The 18,347-nt window shown below is 39.5% G+C and overlaps 1 protein-coding gene across 1 annotated transcript in view; it reads left to right on the top strand.

Annotated features, from left to right (window-relative positions):
* Positions 1-18,347, top strand: part of ATP9A (ATPase phospholipid transporting 9A (putative)) — a 57,121-nt gene that overhangs the window by 19,215 nt on the left and 19,559 nt on the right. The window contains exons 5-15 of the mRNA XM_030462997.1: positions 337-395; positions 1,018-1,069; positions 1,640-1,734; positions 2,903-2,983; positions 3,693-3,768; positions 6,549-6,625; positions 7,234-7,394; positions 8,152-8,294; positions 9,031-9,143; positions 11,923-12,135; positions 16,802-16,963. Of these exons, the coding sequence (XP_030318857.1) occupies positions 337-395; positions 1,018-1,069; positions 1,640-1,734; positions 2,903-2,983; positions 3,693-3,768; positions 6,549-6,625; positions 7,234-7,394; positions 8,152-8,294; positions 9,031-9,143; positions 11,923-12,135; positions 16,802-16,963 (1,232 nt within the window). The remainder of the gene's footprint in view (positions 1-336; positions 396-1,017; positions 1,070-1,639; positions 1,735-2,902; positions 2,984-3,692; positions 3,769-6,548; positions 6,626-7,233; positions 7,395-8,151; positions 8,295-9,030; positions 9,144-11,922; positions 12,136-16,801; positions 16,964-18,347) is intronic.

The following is an 18,347-nucleotide window of genomic DNA, read 5'->3' as shown; positions in this document are numbered from 1 at the left end:
GTTCGTGTGTTAACTGGTATGAAAATGTTCTAGTGCTTGTTTCAGAGTTGTCACTGGACAGTGACCAGGGTTTTTCACTCTAGTGCTGAGGCCTGGAGCTGTGAGACAGGAGACTTTCAGCCCTCTTCACAAGTTGAAGCCCATTTGTTTAGCCAGTGGGAGCAGTAGGTTTGGTAGGTCTTTGTAGGGCAGTGTTGTCTAGTTCTTGTGGAAGAACCATTACCCATTTTCCTTAGAATAATGAAGTGGAAGGAAAAGAGGTAGGGAGCATCACACAGCACCCACAAACCCCCTCTCCTGCTGCTGCTCTAATGCACTGATACCTTTCCTTTGCAGGGACTGTGAAGGTGAAGAGCTCTAATATACAAGTAGGCGACCTCATCATTGTTGAAAAGGTTAGCCTTTGCGTTTATCTTTTCTTTGTAAAGTACTTTTTTGCTAGACTATAGAAGATGAGGTATTTTGAAGTCACATTTGGTTTATGGTAGGCTCAGAATATCAAGTGTTGGAACACCATTTATAATATTCAGCCACTTTTCAGAGTTTCTCTCACTCTCCTCTGCCCTCTCCTCTGTCTCCTTTTTCACAAGCAAGCAGCTATGTCCTCTAAAACTATTCGAATGAAAATATTCAGTACAAAAGAAAAAAACAAAAACAAAAAAAAGGTAGCAGTGGATTCCAAATATATTCTTTCTCCTAGCATGGGACTTCTTGAAAGGAAACCAGCATTAGTTTAAAATTTCTTCATACTTCTAGAGTTACTCCCTGTATCTTTTGTAAACCTAGCTGTTGGTGGGTCTGGTCAGTGGGAGCTGGCACCAGTTATTATTCTGTGCTTGGAATTCTGCAGGGAAGCGGGTTTAGGATTCAAAGCAAACTCAATACCAAGCTTCAGTTTGACAAAGAAATCCTCCTTCTCCTCCACACCCCCTTTGCTTGTCACGGTGGGGCTGTGGAAGGCGGCTGCACACGCGTGCAGGGCTGTATGCACAATAATGGCCTTTCTTCTCCTAACAGAACCAGCGGGTCCCTGCTGACATGATCTTCCTGAGGACATCAGAGAAGAATGGTAAACATCTGGAACCAATTGTCAAAATGGCCATTAACCTTTCACTGGTTGTTTAGAGAAAAATATCTTTGGAAATGTGAAAGAACTAAATAATAGTAAAATTTTAGAGAGACAGAGAATTCAAATGCTTTTACAGACCACCACTTTTCAGGCTGTTATACTGTATTTATGTTTTCTAATCAAAGAACTTAGATAATTGAATCAAGGGTAAATGAATCACATTACACACTGGTTTGCATTATAGATATAAATAATTTTTCTTGCTGTTCAGGTTTGTTTTGCTAAGTGTGGGATAAGGAAGCATTTGATCAGAAGCATCAAAAAACATAAAGACAAATGAGAACATTTCAAATGTCTTAAAGATACAGTGCAGAGTCTCTCTGTATTCTGGACTGATGGAATGAAATGAATGCGTGGCACAAGAATATAATTCCAACATAATTAACAAATATTACCTGAAATCAGTTTCCAAAGATAGAATAGTGTCCTAGAAACATTGCTCATTTCATGAGTTATAGTTGTATGAAGACAGATCTGGAAAGAGCACTGACTGGTGTTGAAAATCCACAGGGTCTTGCTTCCTTCGCACTGACCAGCTGGATGGGGAGACAGACTGGAAATTGAGGCTGCCTGTTACCTGCACTCAGAGACTGCCAACTGCTTCTGTAAGCTGCCTTCCTACAAAATATTCTACTTGGTAAACACATGTTATCTGCTCTGCCTGAAAAATGTTCAGGTGCTTCAGTTAATGGGCTGTTTTGAGAAACAGGTTACTACAGCATTGTTCTGCACAGGGCTCATTGCAAGCTACAGATTAGCTTTGGCAACAAAGAATGTAAGGGTGAGCCAGCTCTTCCTGAGCTCCAGGCAAAATTTCAGGTAAGGTGAAGCTTTGATGTCACTGCAAAGCTGTGCAGGTAGGCGCTGGGGTTGGCAGCTAGAGAATGATCTTGCAGCAGGATGTGGCTAATGGTGGGATGCTCCTATTTTCTTTTTCTTCTCCGGAGACCATTGCAGTAACTGACTTACTGCAGAATAGATACCTTTGTTGGTGGTACTTCTCAAATGCTCCTTTTTATTCCTTGCACCTACAGTATTTTTAGGGCACAGTCCATCCATTTTCATGAAATGGCTTCAGAGGCAGTTAAGTTTTGTTTGCTTGCCTTTATGAAAGGAGAGAGTGTCACCATGGAAGCTCCACTGTATGATCTGATGTAAGCACAGAACCTTCATCAAACAGTGTTTCCCAAAATCTCTATCTGAAGTAGTCCATGTGGTTTAAAAATAAACAAACAAAAAAGGTGGAATCCAAGCACCTGTTTTCTTTGTGTTCTGTTTGTAAAGAGTGCATAAAGTTTTTGTTTGCTTGTTTGTGTTTTATACAAAGGCTTTGAAGCAAGGCAGCAGTGAAAACACTGAGCAGAATTGACATATCTTCTTGTCACCACAGAACTGTTCCTAGTGACATTGGCATCTTGAACTAAATACTGACTGACAGGGAGTTCTTAGTTGTCTTAGACGACTAGTCCAAACCTTATTTTCTATGAGGTAATAAGTGTCTTAGGCTGGTTTTTAGCCTAGCTTAGCTGAAATTGCTTTTATGGGGCACCAGCATCTAACTCCCAGGAGTGTCTCAGGTATCAGTTCAAGAAATACTCTCAGTGAAGCTGATACAAGAGTTGTGTGTTCTCATAGACAGTTGGGCTCCACTAAGTAATATAATTTAGTAATTATCTTAACTTGATAAGTAACTCTTGCTTAAAGTATTTTTGTAGAAACATTTGTACATTATTAAAATGGAATTGCCTGTCTGCCAAAACTTGTCTTTTATAGGACCTACTGCAAATCCGTTCCTACATATATGCAGAAGAACCCAATATTGATATACACAATTTTGTGGGGACCTTCACAAGGGTGAGTCTTGCTGACATATGCTTGACATCATATATATAGTGTTTGTTTTTGAAATGTGCTGAATGCTACCAGAATGCCAGAGTTTTTCAGGAGAGATAAAAAAATCTCTCCTGCTATTCCTTTTTTTTTTTTTTTTTTTTTAATTTTCTTCATCAAATGCATGAAATGAATCTCAAGCAGAAATTATTGAAGCTTTGACTTAGAGACAATGTCATACACTGTTTGGGATTAAGAACCTTACTCTTTTGGTGCCTAAGAGGAATCATGCTTTTTTGTAACTGTTCCCTGGTGCACATCAGACTACTCTCCAGGCATTCCTGAGCAGTCCAAACAGGTTCTCAATGAGATCTTACAGTAGCAGGAAAAATGCTATAACCAAGTGAGGTAACATTTTCCTGTAATCCCCAGAGAGCTGCTGACAAATCCCTTTCTCATTTATGGTTCCCAGGGACCTTCAGCAGACAGAGGTATCTTAATAGATTTTTTTTTATCCCAACCCTTCTGCTCCATGGAAAACGAAGTTTTCGTGTTCTTAACCCAGTCAGATCTTTACCTGGGTTTATGAAAATCTTCCATCTTATCAAGAAGCCATCTACCAATGCTCCCAGCATCTACCAACCCACTCAGCATCACTTTCTGAACACTTCTGTGTAAGTCTTGTCCACTAGGCTTGCACACTACTGAAAAGTTTGTTTTTATCCTCTTGTAGGAGGACAGTGACCCTCCAGTGAATGAAAGTTTAAGCATAGAAAACACCCTCTGGGCCAGCACAGTGATTGCATCAGGTAAGATGGAAGCGTGTGATTTTTTTTTTTTTTTTTTTTAAGGAAATATGTTAACAATTTTTAAAGGTCTTTTTGTAATAGACTAATAATCTCTGTCAGCTGGAGAAATTAGCAGTTGGGATGAGGTTTCCCACTTGTCCTAACACCTTTGGGGAGCTGAGCTGACATCTAATTGCCTCTTGGCCATTCCTAGATGAGAAAGAATTGGAGTGGCCTTTGGGCACTTCTTTAGCATCCAGGACCAGAATAGCACTTAATTGCTCTCCGTGTTGACATCCTAATCTGTAACAGAAATGGTGTCAAATAGATTCTGGTAACAGAAGCTAAGATGAAAGATTTCCAGGTAAGTGCTTCCATTGAGTTCATCTTAGTTTCAAAGTGCAAAAAATAAATTCTCTGACAGATTTTGGTTTCTATATATGATAAACTCTTAAGGCCTGAGACTAATCAATGGCCTCTTGTAGAGGCTTGTCAAAGTAAAAGCCTTGTTCATCTCTTGTCCAGTGTGCTTGCAAGGTTTGCAGGGTAGCTGGAGAAAAGTGAAATTCTGTTCTGGAATTAAAGTCGTTGAATGGAGAGACTTCACAGTGCAGTACCTGGGTGTACATGGGATTGATAATAAGGTGAAAGAAGATAAACTTCAAAATATTTTTTCTGAATCACTGAACTTTTGAGTGCAGAATTGGCACTTTTGAACAAAGCAGATGGAGAAATGGAAAGCTGCTTTTCCTGTGTCCTGTATGGCTACTCTCCCCACAGCACCCTTTTTGGGGTGGGGGCTTTCTTACCTCTTGTATCAAAGCTTTAATTTCTACCAGCTCTTGGAGTGCTCTCACACTGCCATGGCTGAGGCTAACACATGAGATGTAACAGTAAATTGTCCTAGTAAAGTCAGGGAAATGCTTTTCTGCCATCAGCACGTGCACAGCTGGTGCCTGCTGAGGGTAAAAGCTCTTCCTCTTCTGTACACGTGGGTACAAACATTTTGCCCTAAAGGAGAGCCCAGGGCATGCTCTACTCTGCCTGGTCACTCCTTCAGCTCAGTTTAGAAACTCTGAGTGGTCTTGGTGTCTGTATCAAGGTGTACAACGACCTCTCCTCTGCCCAAATGTACTTACTGTTTGAATCCAGTGCTCCCTTCTGGGTATAAACAGTTATCTTTAGATAGACATCTTTGATTTCAGTTATTAGGAATAACATTTGCAAACATTTTCATCATTTCAAGTGGTTTATGCAGTTAAGTGTGTTTTGAATGGCCAGAAAATAACTAGAAATACTTTTTATGCATACCAGTGTGCCTTCAAGCTGTTTTCTAGTCTTGACAGGTTTTTGCCCTCATTTTAACTTGATCAGTATTACACTCAGTTTCGTTTCTCCTGTGGCAATAATAAATGGCATGTTGTGGGTTATTTCTGTTAGGAAAAAATGGGGATATTATTTTTCTTCTGTAAGTGGAAGCTGTCAAGTTGTGCTGATGCCATCTCACTGGGGCAGCCTTTGCTTGTAAGAGGAAGCAGAGCTATGTGGCTTTCTCCATCTGCTGTAGCAGGAATGGATCTGACTGCTTGCAGTAGATTTGGAGTAGCTGTGCCATCTGCTGATTTGAATTTTGATGATCTTGCCACCACCTGCCATCTGGCTCCAGTGATATGTTGTTGTGTTGGGGTTTTTTTGAGGTGGTTTTTTTGGGGGTTTTTTTTGTTTTTGTTTTTTTGTTTGTTTGTTTGTTTTGTTTAATGGAATGTTTCCCAGCATATTTTTAGAAAGCACCTCTTTTGAACAAGTTTTACTTAATGGAACAGGAAAATAGCAGAGTATAAGATAGCAATATATTTGCAGCAGTGATGTGTTTTCACTGTTAATTTTCTTCAATTTTACAGATTGCTAAAATTTTCAAGTAAAAAATTAGACTTCAGTAATACCAGTTTTTAAACTCTTGATGGTAGATAGTTTCCTCTTTGTCTATTTGCAAAGTCTTTTAGAGAAATCTGTAGAAACCCAGTAATTTATGGTGCTAAACTGCATGTTTCTGCAAGAAGGAAAGGGAGAACTTTGTTGTTCTCAGCTCTTTAGCAACTGTGGGACATGGCATTAAAATACACTGATAGGATTCCAGCAGCTCCATCTGTTACAGTAAGGCAGGAGCTTATATGATTCCCTTTCTCGTGGGAGCAGCAATTAGGCAAATACTTGAAGTAAATTGTAGATTTTAAAAATAAGGTAATCCTGTCTTTGAAAGCTGTTGGAATTCATCAGTGATTATGGCAACCTTCACCAATTGAGAACTCTAGTGAAGAACGCTGATATAATTTTGACACACAGTTATGGACCACTATCTGCTGTAAGGCAATCTTTCCCAAACCTAAGCAGTGGTGATAGGAAATCCAAAAAATCCTCCATCCTTAGCAACTTCTATTTATAGTGGGAGAGACAACTGACATCAAAGGGAGGTCAGGGAAAGTCAAGAGAGCAAAGCAGTAGACTCCTCTTTCCCTGCACATTAGTTGATGCAGTTTGATGCTACCTCAAGCACAAGCATTTGGGCAGAGTTGTTGAAGACCTACTGAGTTTTTGTAGGATGTCTTCTGTTCAAAGTTTTGTTTTCATAGGTTTTATATTTCAGGTACCAGCTTTTTTGATTTCTGATTGCTACTGTCCCTGAAATTAAACCACAGGAAGTCCTTTCTAACGAGCAAGCCTTTGGATTTAACAAGTATTTTTATAGAGAAGACAAACTGATATGGTTTTTCTTTGACTCATGCATGCTCTGTTTTGTTTAGGTACTGTTGTGGGAGTTGTCCTCTACACTGGAAGGGAATTGCGCAGTGTCATGAATACCTCAAACCCAAGAAGCAAGGTATGGTAAGGAAGCAGTCTTACAATAAATAAAAAGGGGCAAAAAGTTAAGTTTTTAAAGAAAATTCTTCTAAATGCCTTACATACACACTATAGGGACAACATTGAAGGAACACTGACTCGTATCTTCCAGCCTGTGATTTAAGGTAGCTACTAAAGCAGAACCTTTTTCCTTGTTGTTTTGTTCCTATTGCGCATGTGTCTTCTCAGGTTTTTATGATGGATAAAGTTGTCATTTTATATGGTTATAATAGTCCCAGTTAGAATAGGAGGGCTTATTTTTCTGCATTCTTCTATTATAGCAAAGCTAAGACAAGGTGCAGGGATGTTTACATAGTACATAGTTTGCAACTTTTGGCAGCATGAGTTTCCTCATGCTTATTTCTCGTTTCTCACACTTCTTCATGCATGGCTTAACTTCCAGAGGATGAAAGCCTTATTTAATAATCTGGCAGCAATATTGCTTATAAATTTAAATATGTTTTCCACGCTTTAAAAAAGAAGTTGAATAGTGGAGAATGGGTATGGAAGTTCATTCCATTTGTGAATGTTACATTGAGCTAATATCATCTCTTGTGTGTTTGAAATGTCTTTATTTCATTTCTTTAGATTGGTCTCTTTGATTTGGAAGTGAACTGTCTTACCAAGATTCTGTTTGGTGCTCTTGTGGTAGTCTCACTTGTCATGGTAGCCCTTCAGCACTTTGCTGGCCGTTGGTATCTTCAGATCATAAGATTTCTCCTACTGTTCTCAAACATCATTCCCATAAGGTAAGGCAGTTGCTAATTCTTCCCAGCAAAATACTGTTTTGGTTCCTTTGCATGCTCCTCCATGCTTCTGGTGTGAACAAGCACATTAACTCATCTATATTCTTCTCTTGATAAGTAGTCAAATCTAGAAATAGAAATCAAATTACTATTCAAACATAAGAATCACTTTGTTATTTCTGATGAATTTTGTTTATCCTATTTACCCATTCACTGTCTCTACCTTGGGCAGTGGATTTGTACCTTAAGGCCTCTTCTCAGTGCTCAGGCTACCTGGCTACTTTTATAAGAGCATATCAAATAGCAAAAGGACAGATATTTATACAGCATGTAGTGTAATAGGACTCAATGCTTTTCAGAGGGGACTGAAATGTTAATATTTAATTACACAATATTAATAAGTAAATTCTAATTTTTGGTGTAGGTCTGGGGTTCATTTCAGTTCCATTTTTAACCCACTGTCTGCATATCAATTTTGCACTCCTTACTTGTCTGTGTCTGTCTACCTCTTAAATTATATCTGTTCTCAACATAGTCATGCCATCTATCTTTGAATGACAGTCCCACTGCAGCAATGCACAGTCCTGTCCATTTACCATCTGATTATTGACTTTGAATATACTTCTCCCAGAATACCCTCTTCAGCAGCTCAAATTCAGCATGGAAGGCATGGTCATTGCACTGTGGCAGTTCACATAGATTGTTATTTTCCAAAGTGTAACTGAAGATACATTTTTTTTTTTCCATTCTTCCTGCATAGTTTACGTGTGAATCTGGACATGGGTAAAATTGTCTACAGCTGGGTCATCCGCAGAGACTCCAAAATCCCTGGGACTGTGGTTCGGTCCAGCACTATTCCTGAGCAGCTGGGGAGGATATCCTATTTGCTTACAGACAAAACAGGTATCCATGTATAAAATACAGTTCTAAGTATGTTACTGGTTGGATTTTGCTACATTTTTGGCCAGCCAGAGAGTATCATGTAGGATTTTCCTGGACTAGAAGAAATATGCATTTCCTGTGACTTTGATAATGTGATATAATAAGTTTTTGAAAAACAAATTTTACATTATTGTCAAGATAGGACAGGAATATTATGCTGCTTTAAAAAACTTCTAAAATGTGTTATTAAGCCAAAAGCTGAGGGTAAGAATAAAATTTAAAACAATTTTTTAGAGTTAGTTTTCAAACCAGATGAAGATAGCTTATATATGTAGGCAGAAGCATGCTACCAGTCTGCCTGCTGCTCTCCTTAGACTTTTAAAATTGAACTTGAATTCAAAAGACCTAAGCTGTAATCAAAAGCTTGGTCTGCCACAGAATCCTGATCCAACTGAAGCTGTTTCTGAAAGTTTTCTTTGGTGTCAGCCAGACCAGAATTATACCTGCAGCTCTTACTGTCATTGACTTAGGGGTGAATAATCTCATTCTTATTCACTAGCATGCTGATGTGCACCACTGCTTCCTGGGAGAATTGTTCCTCAGGTTTGTTAATATTGTTTGTTAATGTTGCCTGGACCTGTGTCAGTGACTGAATCAGCTGCTGGCCAGTTTCTTTTGGATTTGGGGTACAGCAAGAATGTGTGCTGGGGAATAGGTGTGTTTATGCTCATTGTGTTTTGTGCTGCTTCTGTTACAGGAACTCTTACACAGAATGAGATGGTCTTCAAGAGACTTCACCTGGGAACAGTAGCTTATGGCCTGGACTCCATGGATGAAGTGCAGAGCCACATATTCAGTATATACACACAGGTAGAATTAAATTGCATTACTTAACTCTGTTCACAAAACAGATTTCTGGGTCGCTGGGCTAATGGTGAATTAACATGGCAAGGATATGCCTATTAACTTACTGCTTTTTGGAAAAGTCATAAGGTAATTGGATCCATAATAGATAAATATTATCATGATTGCTTATTGTATTAATGGATTGTTTCACATCCACCAGTCTTTTAACTGCCACAGCATGTGCCCATATCTGTAAGTGCATGTATGTGCCTGTGTCTTGCTGTTGAGGCCTGATTGTAAACCAGCATACTGTTATTTAGATATTCACCACTTACAGCAACTACAGTGTTTGTTTTATTGAAAAACTGCCTCTGGGTAATATTTAATTGGTTAAGTTGCTGTTTGAAATGCTGTGTACTGATGCAATAATGAAGGAAGAGGAAGCATGGGCACTCAGTAAGCAGTAACTGAGAACAGTGTACTACTACTGTCACTGCTTTAGGCCTGCAGGTTGAAAATGTTAGAAGTGGGATTCTTCAGTAATGCACCAATGATCTTATATGATGCATTACAGATATCTGTTTTGAGAACTATCTACATCTACAGAAGGCAGAAAAGTTAACATGTAATGAAAGTATAGAACAGGAAAATCCTGTTTTGGGAAGTCTCTCCCTTGCATTCCTCTTTTAGTATCACAGGATAAGCCAGAATCAAAAAAGCCTTAATCTTTGTTATTAGACTTTTATTTCAGTTTTATATAATAACTAGGTAAAGCCATGTGATTTGTCTGGGTCATCAAAGTGTATTCCTTAGCATGTTAGCAATGGACAATATGCTTATGAATTGAAACTTCATATAAATACCTGTGCTTCCTTCATAAAGCAAGGGCTGAGCTTTTACTTAGGAATGTTGCTGCTTTGTAAGAAAAGCAATCAGCTGTCAGTGGCTGGTGTGCCAGCCACTCCACTGAGTAGTACTTAGAAAAGATTTAAGAATTGGCACTAATTAGGTAATCATGAAAGCATTATTGTTCACTTTTTAAAATAACCATTCTCTCAGATACAGCTAGAAATAACTTTTTTGTGACTTACTGTTCGATTTTGCTTTTATAAAATGTTATTTCACAGATTTAATCTGCAGACGTTAGTGATGGGTTACTACTCCTGTGTTATAGATCAGGTATTTTCATTTCTCAACAGTTGTGGAATTACTTCATTCCTGCAGAAACTGCAGAAGCTATTTTCCAAGTGCCAGTGCTTTTCTTTGGGCATGCACACCCAATGCTGTGGACTGGGTTTTTCATGTCACATTGGTTTTGTTTTTCTCCAAGAGATTTTTAGACTGAAGTGCTCTTCTTATATTCCCCTCAAAGTGAAACACAAAGCCAGCATTCTTGTCTGGAAAAAGGCACCATGTACTGTAAATAAAATTTTTATTTCTGGATTTTGTTCATGGTTTTTGGTCAAGGCACAACAGGTTTCCTTGACCTCAGTGATCTGTTGATTGCATAGCTTTTCCTTGGGCAGACTGTCAGGCTACAATGTGCTTTTAACTAAGCATATGATAGTTGATAAATACCTGGTATGTTGAGTAATTATCTTTTTCACTGACATGTGTCTCAGGTAACTTGTAACTCATCCAGGTATCTCTCTCTTTCTCTTTCTCCTGTGCTTTCACAGCCTTCTTAACATCTGCTTGTTCTATTGACATTGAGACCCTGAAATCACTAAACTGTACTTAAAACAAACAAACAAACCAATTAAAAAAACCCCCAGACTTCAGGCCTATTTGTCCTAATTTTCTACTCAGTCTCCAGAGAAAACTTGACTACTGGTTAATTATTTACCAAAGTATTTGATATTTGTCAAGAAGCTTTTGGTGACTGTGACTAGTCTAGTGTGGAACTAGTACTCTATGTCAATTTAAATGCACTTCAGCTGAGGGTTTGCAGCTGTTTGATTTGCTTAAAGCCTGTTGCAACAGTGCTGATGAACAGCAATATTAAATTTGAGGATCTTATGTGTCCTAAACACGTAAGTGGAAAATAGATGTGGAATTACACTGGTAAAGGATATGTCTCATAAAGCATTTATCATTACCAAATGAGATTGCTTATAATGAGAAGCATTTGCTGGCAATGATTCATTTTGAACTGTAGTTCTTATTCTTTGCTCTTATTTTTACCATGTTGTGGCCTTTGACCTGGAAGTGAAACTTTCGTCCTCTTGACACTAAAGGTTAACAGAGCAGGAAACTAGATCACTGTGTGTCCTTCTTCAGCCAGGATAATTTAGTAATTGTGCAATTATCTGAAGACTCCCATTCTGATACTAAGAATAGTATTAAAAAATAAATGAATGTAATTAAGATTTTCTAGGTGCATGCAAGTCATCTGTTTTCTGTTTTCAGCAATTATATTCTCTTGTACATGAAACCAAATGACTAAATTTTCAGAGCAAATGGTCTTTTGTGGAGCAAAAAAAGTGGTTTTCCTGAGCCTTCTGACTTCAGTTTTTCACCAGTTAGTGTTTGATGAATCTGCAAAAAAGGATCTTTTTCTCAGTGTGCTGTTCCCAAAACATAAGTAAATCTTTCGGGGTGCTTTACTCCACCAGGAACAATGATAAAGAATCTGCATTATGCTAGGGTACGTTTCCAGTGGTGGTCTGAGTTAAGGTGTATGAATCTCCTTCCTGGGGACAGGAGAGTCTACACAGCTTCTACAGTTATTGTTTTCACTGAATTAAAAACTCAAAAGTTTTTCCTGCAGTAAGACTCTGTTCTGCTTTCCTTTTTTCACCAGCAATCTCAGGACCCACCTGCTGTGAAGGGCCTTACCTTAGCCACCAAGGTGCGTAAAACCATGAGCAGCCGAGTGCACGAGGCGGTGAAGGCGATCGCGCTGTGCCACAACGTGACGCCAGTGTACGAGTCCAACGGGGTGACAGACCAGGCTGAAGCTGAGAGACACTATGAGGACTCCTGCAGGGTGTATCAGGCCTCCAGTCCTGATGAGGTCAGTGGCCATTTGCATGCATAAAAATACAAATACAACCTTGCTTGTTGTTAAAGAAAAAATTATTTGGTTAAAGTACTCCAGTCTAGTGAAGGGGGTAATGCATTTATTTCCCTGATAACCTGTGAACAGACTGTAAGTGCCCTCTCAGCTAATATAATTCAGCCAAGTCTGCCTCTCTGGTGACTAGTATCTAGCTGCTTTATCAGCCTCTGCACCACAGAGTATTGCCCAAGTTTCTGCGTAAGTCCCTTTGACCGTGTTCAGTAAATGACAGGCAGTCTTGTCTTTTTTCAGGGGATAATAACTTTGACTTGTGGGAAGGGGTTAGAGCACACCCACAAGTCAGGTCATTCCTTATCTGCAAGGTGTTCAAACTTCCAGTGCAAGTAAAAAAGTTGTAAATCACACTGAGTAGCACTGCTAACCCAGGAGACATGTTCCCATGTGGATGGGACAGACCCAGAGCTCCAGTTAAAATTCTGCTGCATGAGTGAAGTGTGCAAAAGTTTTTATCAGATAAAGGCTGTGTCCTGCCAGTTCCCTGCCATCTTCCAGTCCAGCCAGGGCTACACAGAGTGGTATAATAGAGAGAGATGTTGCAGCTCTCCAGAGACTTGCTGGAGATTTCTGCTGAACACTTGAGATTGGGTTCAATACAGGACTTATGATTAAAGTCCTCTTTTTAACTGCAAATTTTGGAAAATCTAATTAGACTGTTGTTTTCCTCTGTGATGAAGAGAGGAGGAATGAAATATGGTTTCATGTACTGATTATGTTTCTTGGATAAATCTTTTGTGCAACCAAGGTAAAACAATTTGTTTTCTATTTGCACACTTAGACTTGCTGTATGCCATTAAAGAGACTGAAGTTTTGAAATTTCCCATAAGAATCCTTCTGACAATATGAGATCAAATCAACCATTTGACTATGTTAGAAGGGTTCTTCCATTTATTGCTCCAAATAAAACAGATTTGCCTCTCATTTTTTTCACCTTTGACATCAAACCATAAGCTGCCTTTCCTCATCACTAGAGGTCAGAAATTGTTTGCATAGAAACAAGTTTATTTGTTACAAGCCCAGCTGTGTGAGGATTTTGAAATGGTTGCATATATTAATGAAAGACTGGTATTGTTGGTTTCCACATTTTGTGTACGTTCAAAATACTCCCTATAGTGTTTTCTTCTTCCCAAGTAGGCAATTAATTTCATGCCATGAGTTCTTGTCTGTGCTATACAAAAAACTGTATCTTTGTTTTTTCCCCCTCCTCCTGTGATATCCCCATAGTGACAAGTGCTTGCTCCTCCCTGCCCTCAGAGCCAGTGAGCATAGTGCATGTGTGTGCTCTCCCAGCACATAATCTAGTTTGCTTACCTGCTTTTCTCCTCTGATGTTTTGCTCTTCCCTGTAAACACAGCTTTGCAGAAATCAATCAATGCCTTTGGATTGAAACAAGTTGGGAATTATTTCCAGATGGCAGTTTTTGTGATCTGCATTGAAGTGGGGTTTTGTTTTCTTTTGTTTTACTGGGTTTTTACATTTATTGGTATTTTTGCACAGATCCTCTGTTTGCTTACATATGTACTGAGGTATAGAGTGAAGTCAGTGATTTTCCTATTTTACTTTATACTGCTCTATATTTAAAATATTTATGCACCAACTTGTCTCAAATACCCATGGGATTATTGTTTGGTTTACTATAGCATGATTATTATCCTTCCATGATTGTTATAGTTTAAATTATTTTTTCTTTTTGTGTGGTATCTCAAGTAGAGAATTACAGTGGGTTCATAAATCAGATATGCTTTGCTGCACTGAAGAAATCGTGTCTGTAGGTCTTAGATATACAAATATTGTTTAGATGTGCTCTGTGTATGTCATACTAGATGGTACAAAATGCAGCATCAGCACAAGTCGAGTCCTTGAGAAGAGAGTGATGCTGTTAAATAACATTCCCTGTAGGGGAATAGCTTTGGACTCCTGTTAAAGCCAGCCTTTGAAATCCTATATCAATAAAATACTGCCATGGCAGGGAAGGTCAGTTTATGAAATGAGTACAAAAACTTGTATTCTCTTTACTCTAACAGCAAGGGTAATTTCTACCAGTTGGCATAGGATTCATTTCCTGTAACAGAAAGCAGGATTTCCTAAATTTGTTTCCTGTGCATGCTGCCATTTAGAAGTCTTGAAGTATCTTTATTCAGATATCAGTTACAGCCTTGGGGCTCTGCAAGCCATGTCAGTTGTAGCCATACAGTAACTAACAGGGGAAATGAAATAGATATAATCTGATCAGAGATAAGAGTGCCTGAGATTCCTGGGCAAACAGTCTTTAACCCTGACAACCCACTGCAGCTGCCAGGACATGAAAGGGTGAACTGATCAATTGGTTTCTGCCTGTTGTCTGTCTGCCTAGGCAACCCTAAATGGGACATTTGTAGAGCAACTCATGGCACAGAAGGATCAATTTGTCCCTTTAGAATGAAATTTATTAGTCAATATCCACTTCAGTGGTGGCTTGGGTAATTTAATAGTAGGAAAGAGCATATTTTGGAGGATAGTGTACTGAGTTGCTCAGCTTTGTAGTGCTGAGATCTGTATCTGACTTGGCTGCAAACTCCTGGAGTGCAGGCAGGGTGTCTGTTGATTTCCCCTCATCAGTGAGCACGGGCTCTCTTGGAGGTATATGAGGAGTTGCTGTTGGTGTTGTCTTCCCAGAGCCAGGACCATTGTGTTGCCTCTTGAATGGGGGTGGTAATTTCAATGCTTTTAGTACATCTGATAGGAACACTTCAAAAATATATCACTTTCTCTCTCAGTAACTATTCATTAAGTACTACGGAGGCTGGGAAGTGGCATGTTCAAAGGGGTCAGTCCCACTTCCCCTCCAGTGCTGAATGAGGTTCACCTGGAGGGCCATTAAGGGCTGACAGGACCCAGGCCTGCTTGGGAGCAGCATGGAAAAGGGAGATCTCTTTCATTATTCTTCTCCTTCCACTGATGTACCTTTATGTGGTCACAGGGCTGTACAAACTGACTGGCTTGCACAGAGCAATGCAATTAGTTTGAAGCGTGTCATGTGCATGATATAGCACCTCTGATGTGCTGCTCATCCATTTGTTCCTCTGCACAGGGCTTTTCTTTTGGGAGGTTTAACTGCTTCCTGACATAGGGTTTAAGTGAGATGCTGAAAGGGAAAGAGGGAGGAGGTGTCTGAAGAAAAGTAGCAAAGCAGATGTTCTAATGGGATGAGCTGAGAGCAGAGATTTGTATCTTGACATTTGCAGCTTACCAGCATGGGCAAATAACAGCCAGTGCTGTGCACACTGAACATCACGTAACATGCTGTGAAGAATTCTTGATAATTATTTATTAACCAGAGTATTAGAAAAACAATCTCCATCTCTGCTCAGGGAGAGACTGGTAGGAGGATTATCTAACCACACACTGTCATGCACTAAGGATGGCTTGGAGAAACTTTTGAAAAAGATAAGCTTGAAAGAGACTTCCATTTGTTGTAATCTGTGAATAATACAGCAAAATATTTCTAATACTAAACCAAATATTGATTCAAATTGATATAAAGGTCTTTCAAGGCAAAGCCAACTCAACTAATTTTTTTAAATTTGCAATTTAAGACCACTTTATGAAAGGCAAAGGTTTTTTAAGGTTGTTGTCTTTGATGCTTAACTGTGGAAGAAAGGGGGCTGAGTTCACAAAAGCTTCTCCAAAGAAATGAATTGTATGTATTCATTTAGTAAAATCTTGATTTTACACAAATATAAGAGATTCTATTTTTATCTGTTTCTCAATGGAAAGAGATCTCAGTTAAAGGAGTAACAGCAGAAACAGAAAGGCACGAGGGATAAATAATCTTCCAAGTCAGCAGCAAACATGTGCCCAACACTCTCATGCCTTTGAAAATGTCACTGTAAAGTACTTCCAGTATTTCATGTCTGTTTGGAGAAAGTATCCCTTGAGCCTTTCTGGAGGCCAGTGATATATGGGCTCATGTCAGCTGCTGCTCCCATCTGTTACTGCAAAGACAACTCCTAGAATTAAACCCCCATATCTCAGCAGGCTCAGTCTTAGATGGATGTGTCAGCTGAGTTGGGAATTCTGGGGGGATTGTCAGGGAAGCAAAAGAAATGCTTTGGCCTTCTATCATGATTCTGGTTGCAATGTAGTGAAAGCTTGTAAAGAATTCAGTGTTGTGGTCTTTAAATATTAGAAGCTGCAAACAAAATGATAGCCAACTAAGTTGAGTTAAATGAATTCAGGTGCCTTGAAAAATCTGGGGTTATTTTGGGTTTTTTGTTTTGTTTTCTTTTTATGTTTGGGTAGAAGAGGGTCTCTGCTAAGAAAAGTCTGTGAGCCAGCTCTCAGCTGTCTTGCTGATTGCTACAGAGGCTGAACGTTGCTGATGAATTGTTCCTGCAAACAGAGAGTGTAACACAGAGCTCATTTTGTTTGCTTGCTGGTTTATTATGAATTTTTGATATGCTCTGCATTAGTGTCTCTGGCTTTGATATTGTAAATCCAGGGTGAATGCATCAATTTGAGTTCTTGGTTTCATAAACAGCAAACTGGTAAATAGCACATTCAAGAAGTAAGTCACTGGAAAGAGATTTACCTGATATGCTCAAGCAGAGGTTCCTTCCCTCAGGTGGCCCTGGTGCAGTGGACCGAGAGCGTGGGCTTAACGCTGGTGGGAAGAGACCAGTCTTCCGTGCAGCTGAGGACACCGGGTGGCCACATCCTGAACTTCACCATCCTCCAGATCTTTCCTTTCACTTACGAGAGCAAGCGCATGGGCATTATCGTTCGGGTAAGTGGCGTAAGGGTTGTAGTGCCCTGAGACATCTTTCGTTTATTGACCTTTAGTCCCTTGCTCAAAATAATGAAGGAACCCAAGCTTCAGGCACTCAGGGTGTTTTGTGTCCTCCACGACTCCATCTTCCTCCAGCTGCACCTTCTCACATTTTTAATTTGTCAAGTACTTACTCTGGACTGGGTTTTTGTTGTACAGCCCCTCTGAATAGTTTTTTACACACATCATCCAAGGGCTGTATCAGGTTGGGTGTCCAGCCAGGCCATCAGCCACCAACTGGGGAAGTACCTCCTTGGTGGTGCAACAGGGACTTAAGGATGCTGCTGGACAGGAAGAGGGAGCTCGAGCATTTCCTCTGACTCAAACCAAGTGTGCTGGGGATGATGGAAAATATTGGGAGAGGCTTTTTGCTACAAATGTGTAAAGTGGAAGGAGACACAGGAGGGATGGGTAGGGCACACAGTTGAGATTGTGCAACGGGGTGATGAAGATTGCAGTGAAAGTGCTCCCCAGATCTCTGCCAGGCATTGAAACACCTCTTGAACCCCATGGAAGTACAGCACTGCTCTTGTTGCTGAAGGGAATTGTGGAGATTTTTTTGGAGCTGTTCAACAAGAGCCCACAGCTGAGTTTGAAAACAGCTGAGTTAAGGTAAAAAGGGTGCATTTGTGCAAGTACCTTTATCAGCAGCAGGCACTGTGTACGCTAAATACGTGCCCAGCTGAAACTGTATACATAGCTTTGCTTTTATATACAAATATAACACAAGATCAGATTCTCAGGGAAAAAATTACCTTAAAAAGAAAGAAGTGTGGGTGTTAAAAACAGTTGAGATCAGTTGTCACCGTTTTCATCATTAGTTGTCAAGATAGTGCTAGAGAATCAGTGTTAGTAGGATAAACAAACCCAGATATGGTAAGGCACTTCCATTTGCCTGTGAAGCAAACAAGGTGAAGCAGTTTGAACATTTCTTCTAAAGATTATTAAAACATCCTTGTTATTTTTTTACTGAGAGTAGGGCTATAATTGGTACCAGGAATCTAAAACTTGAATATGAAACCTGTAATCAGGGCAAGATATGATTTGTTGTATCATTTCATGGGATCTGCAGCTTTGTTATTTAGGGTGGGGAGAAATAGGTGAAGGTGTCTTTCTTTTTTATTTTTTTTTTCTTCTTTCCCCTCCCTGTTTACTTTGTGGTAAAACTGAGTTGCTATCTGTTTATTTGAAATACATGGATATTTGGAAATAGAGTGAAAAAATATCTTCTGTCTCCTCTATTTTAATGTGTAGCAGTAGGAGGAGTAACCTTTGCTTTTAGTTAGAAGTGCTTGGAATCAGTATTGTACACCTGGGCCTCATCAATAACAGATTAATTTGA

The sequence above is a fragment of the Calypte anna genome, chromosome 20 (genome assembly GCF_003957555.1).
Source record: "Calypte anna isolate BGI_N300 chromosome 20, bCalAnn1_v1.p, whole genome shotgun sequence".
Lineage (NCBI taxonomy): Eukaryota > Metazoa > Chordata > Aves > Apodiformes > Trochilidae > Calypte > Calypte anna.
The sequence above is the reverse complement of the archived record's forward strand: the minus strand, read 5'-3'. Positions and strand labels throughout refer to the sequence as shown.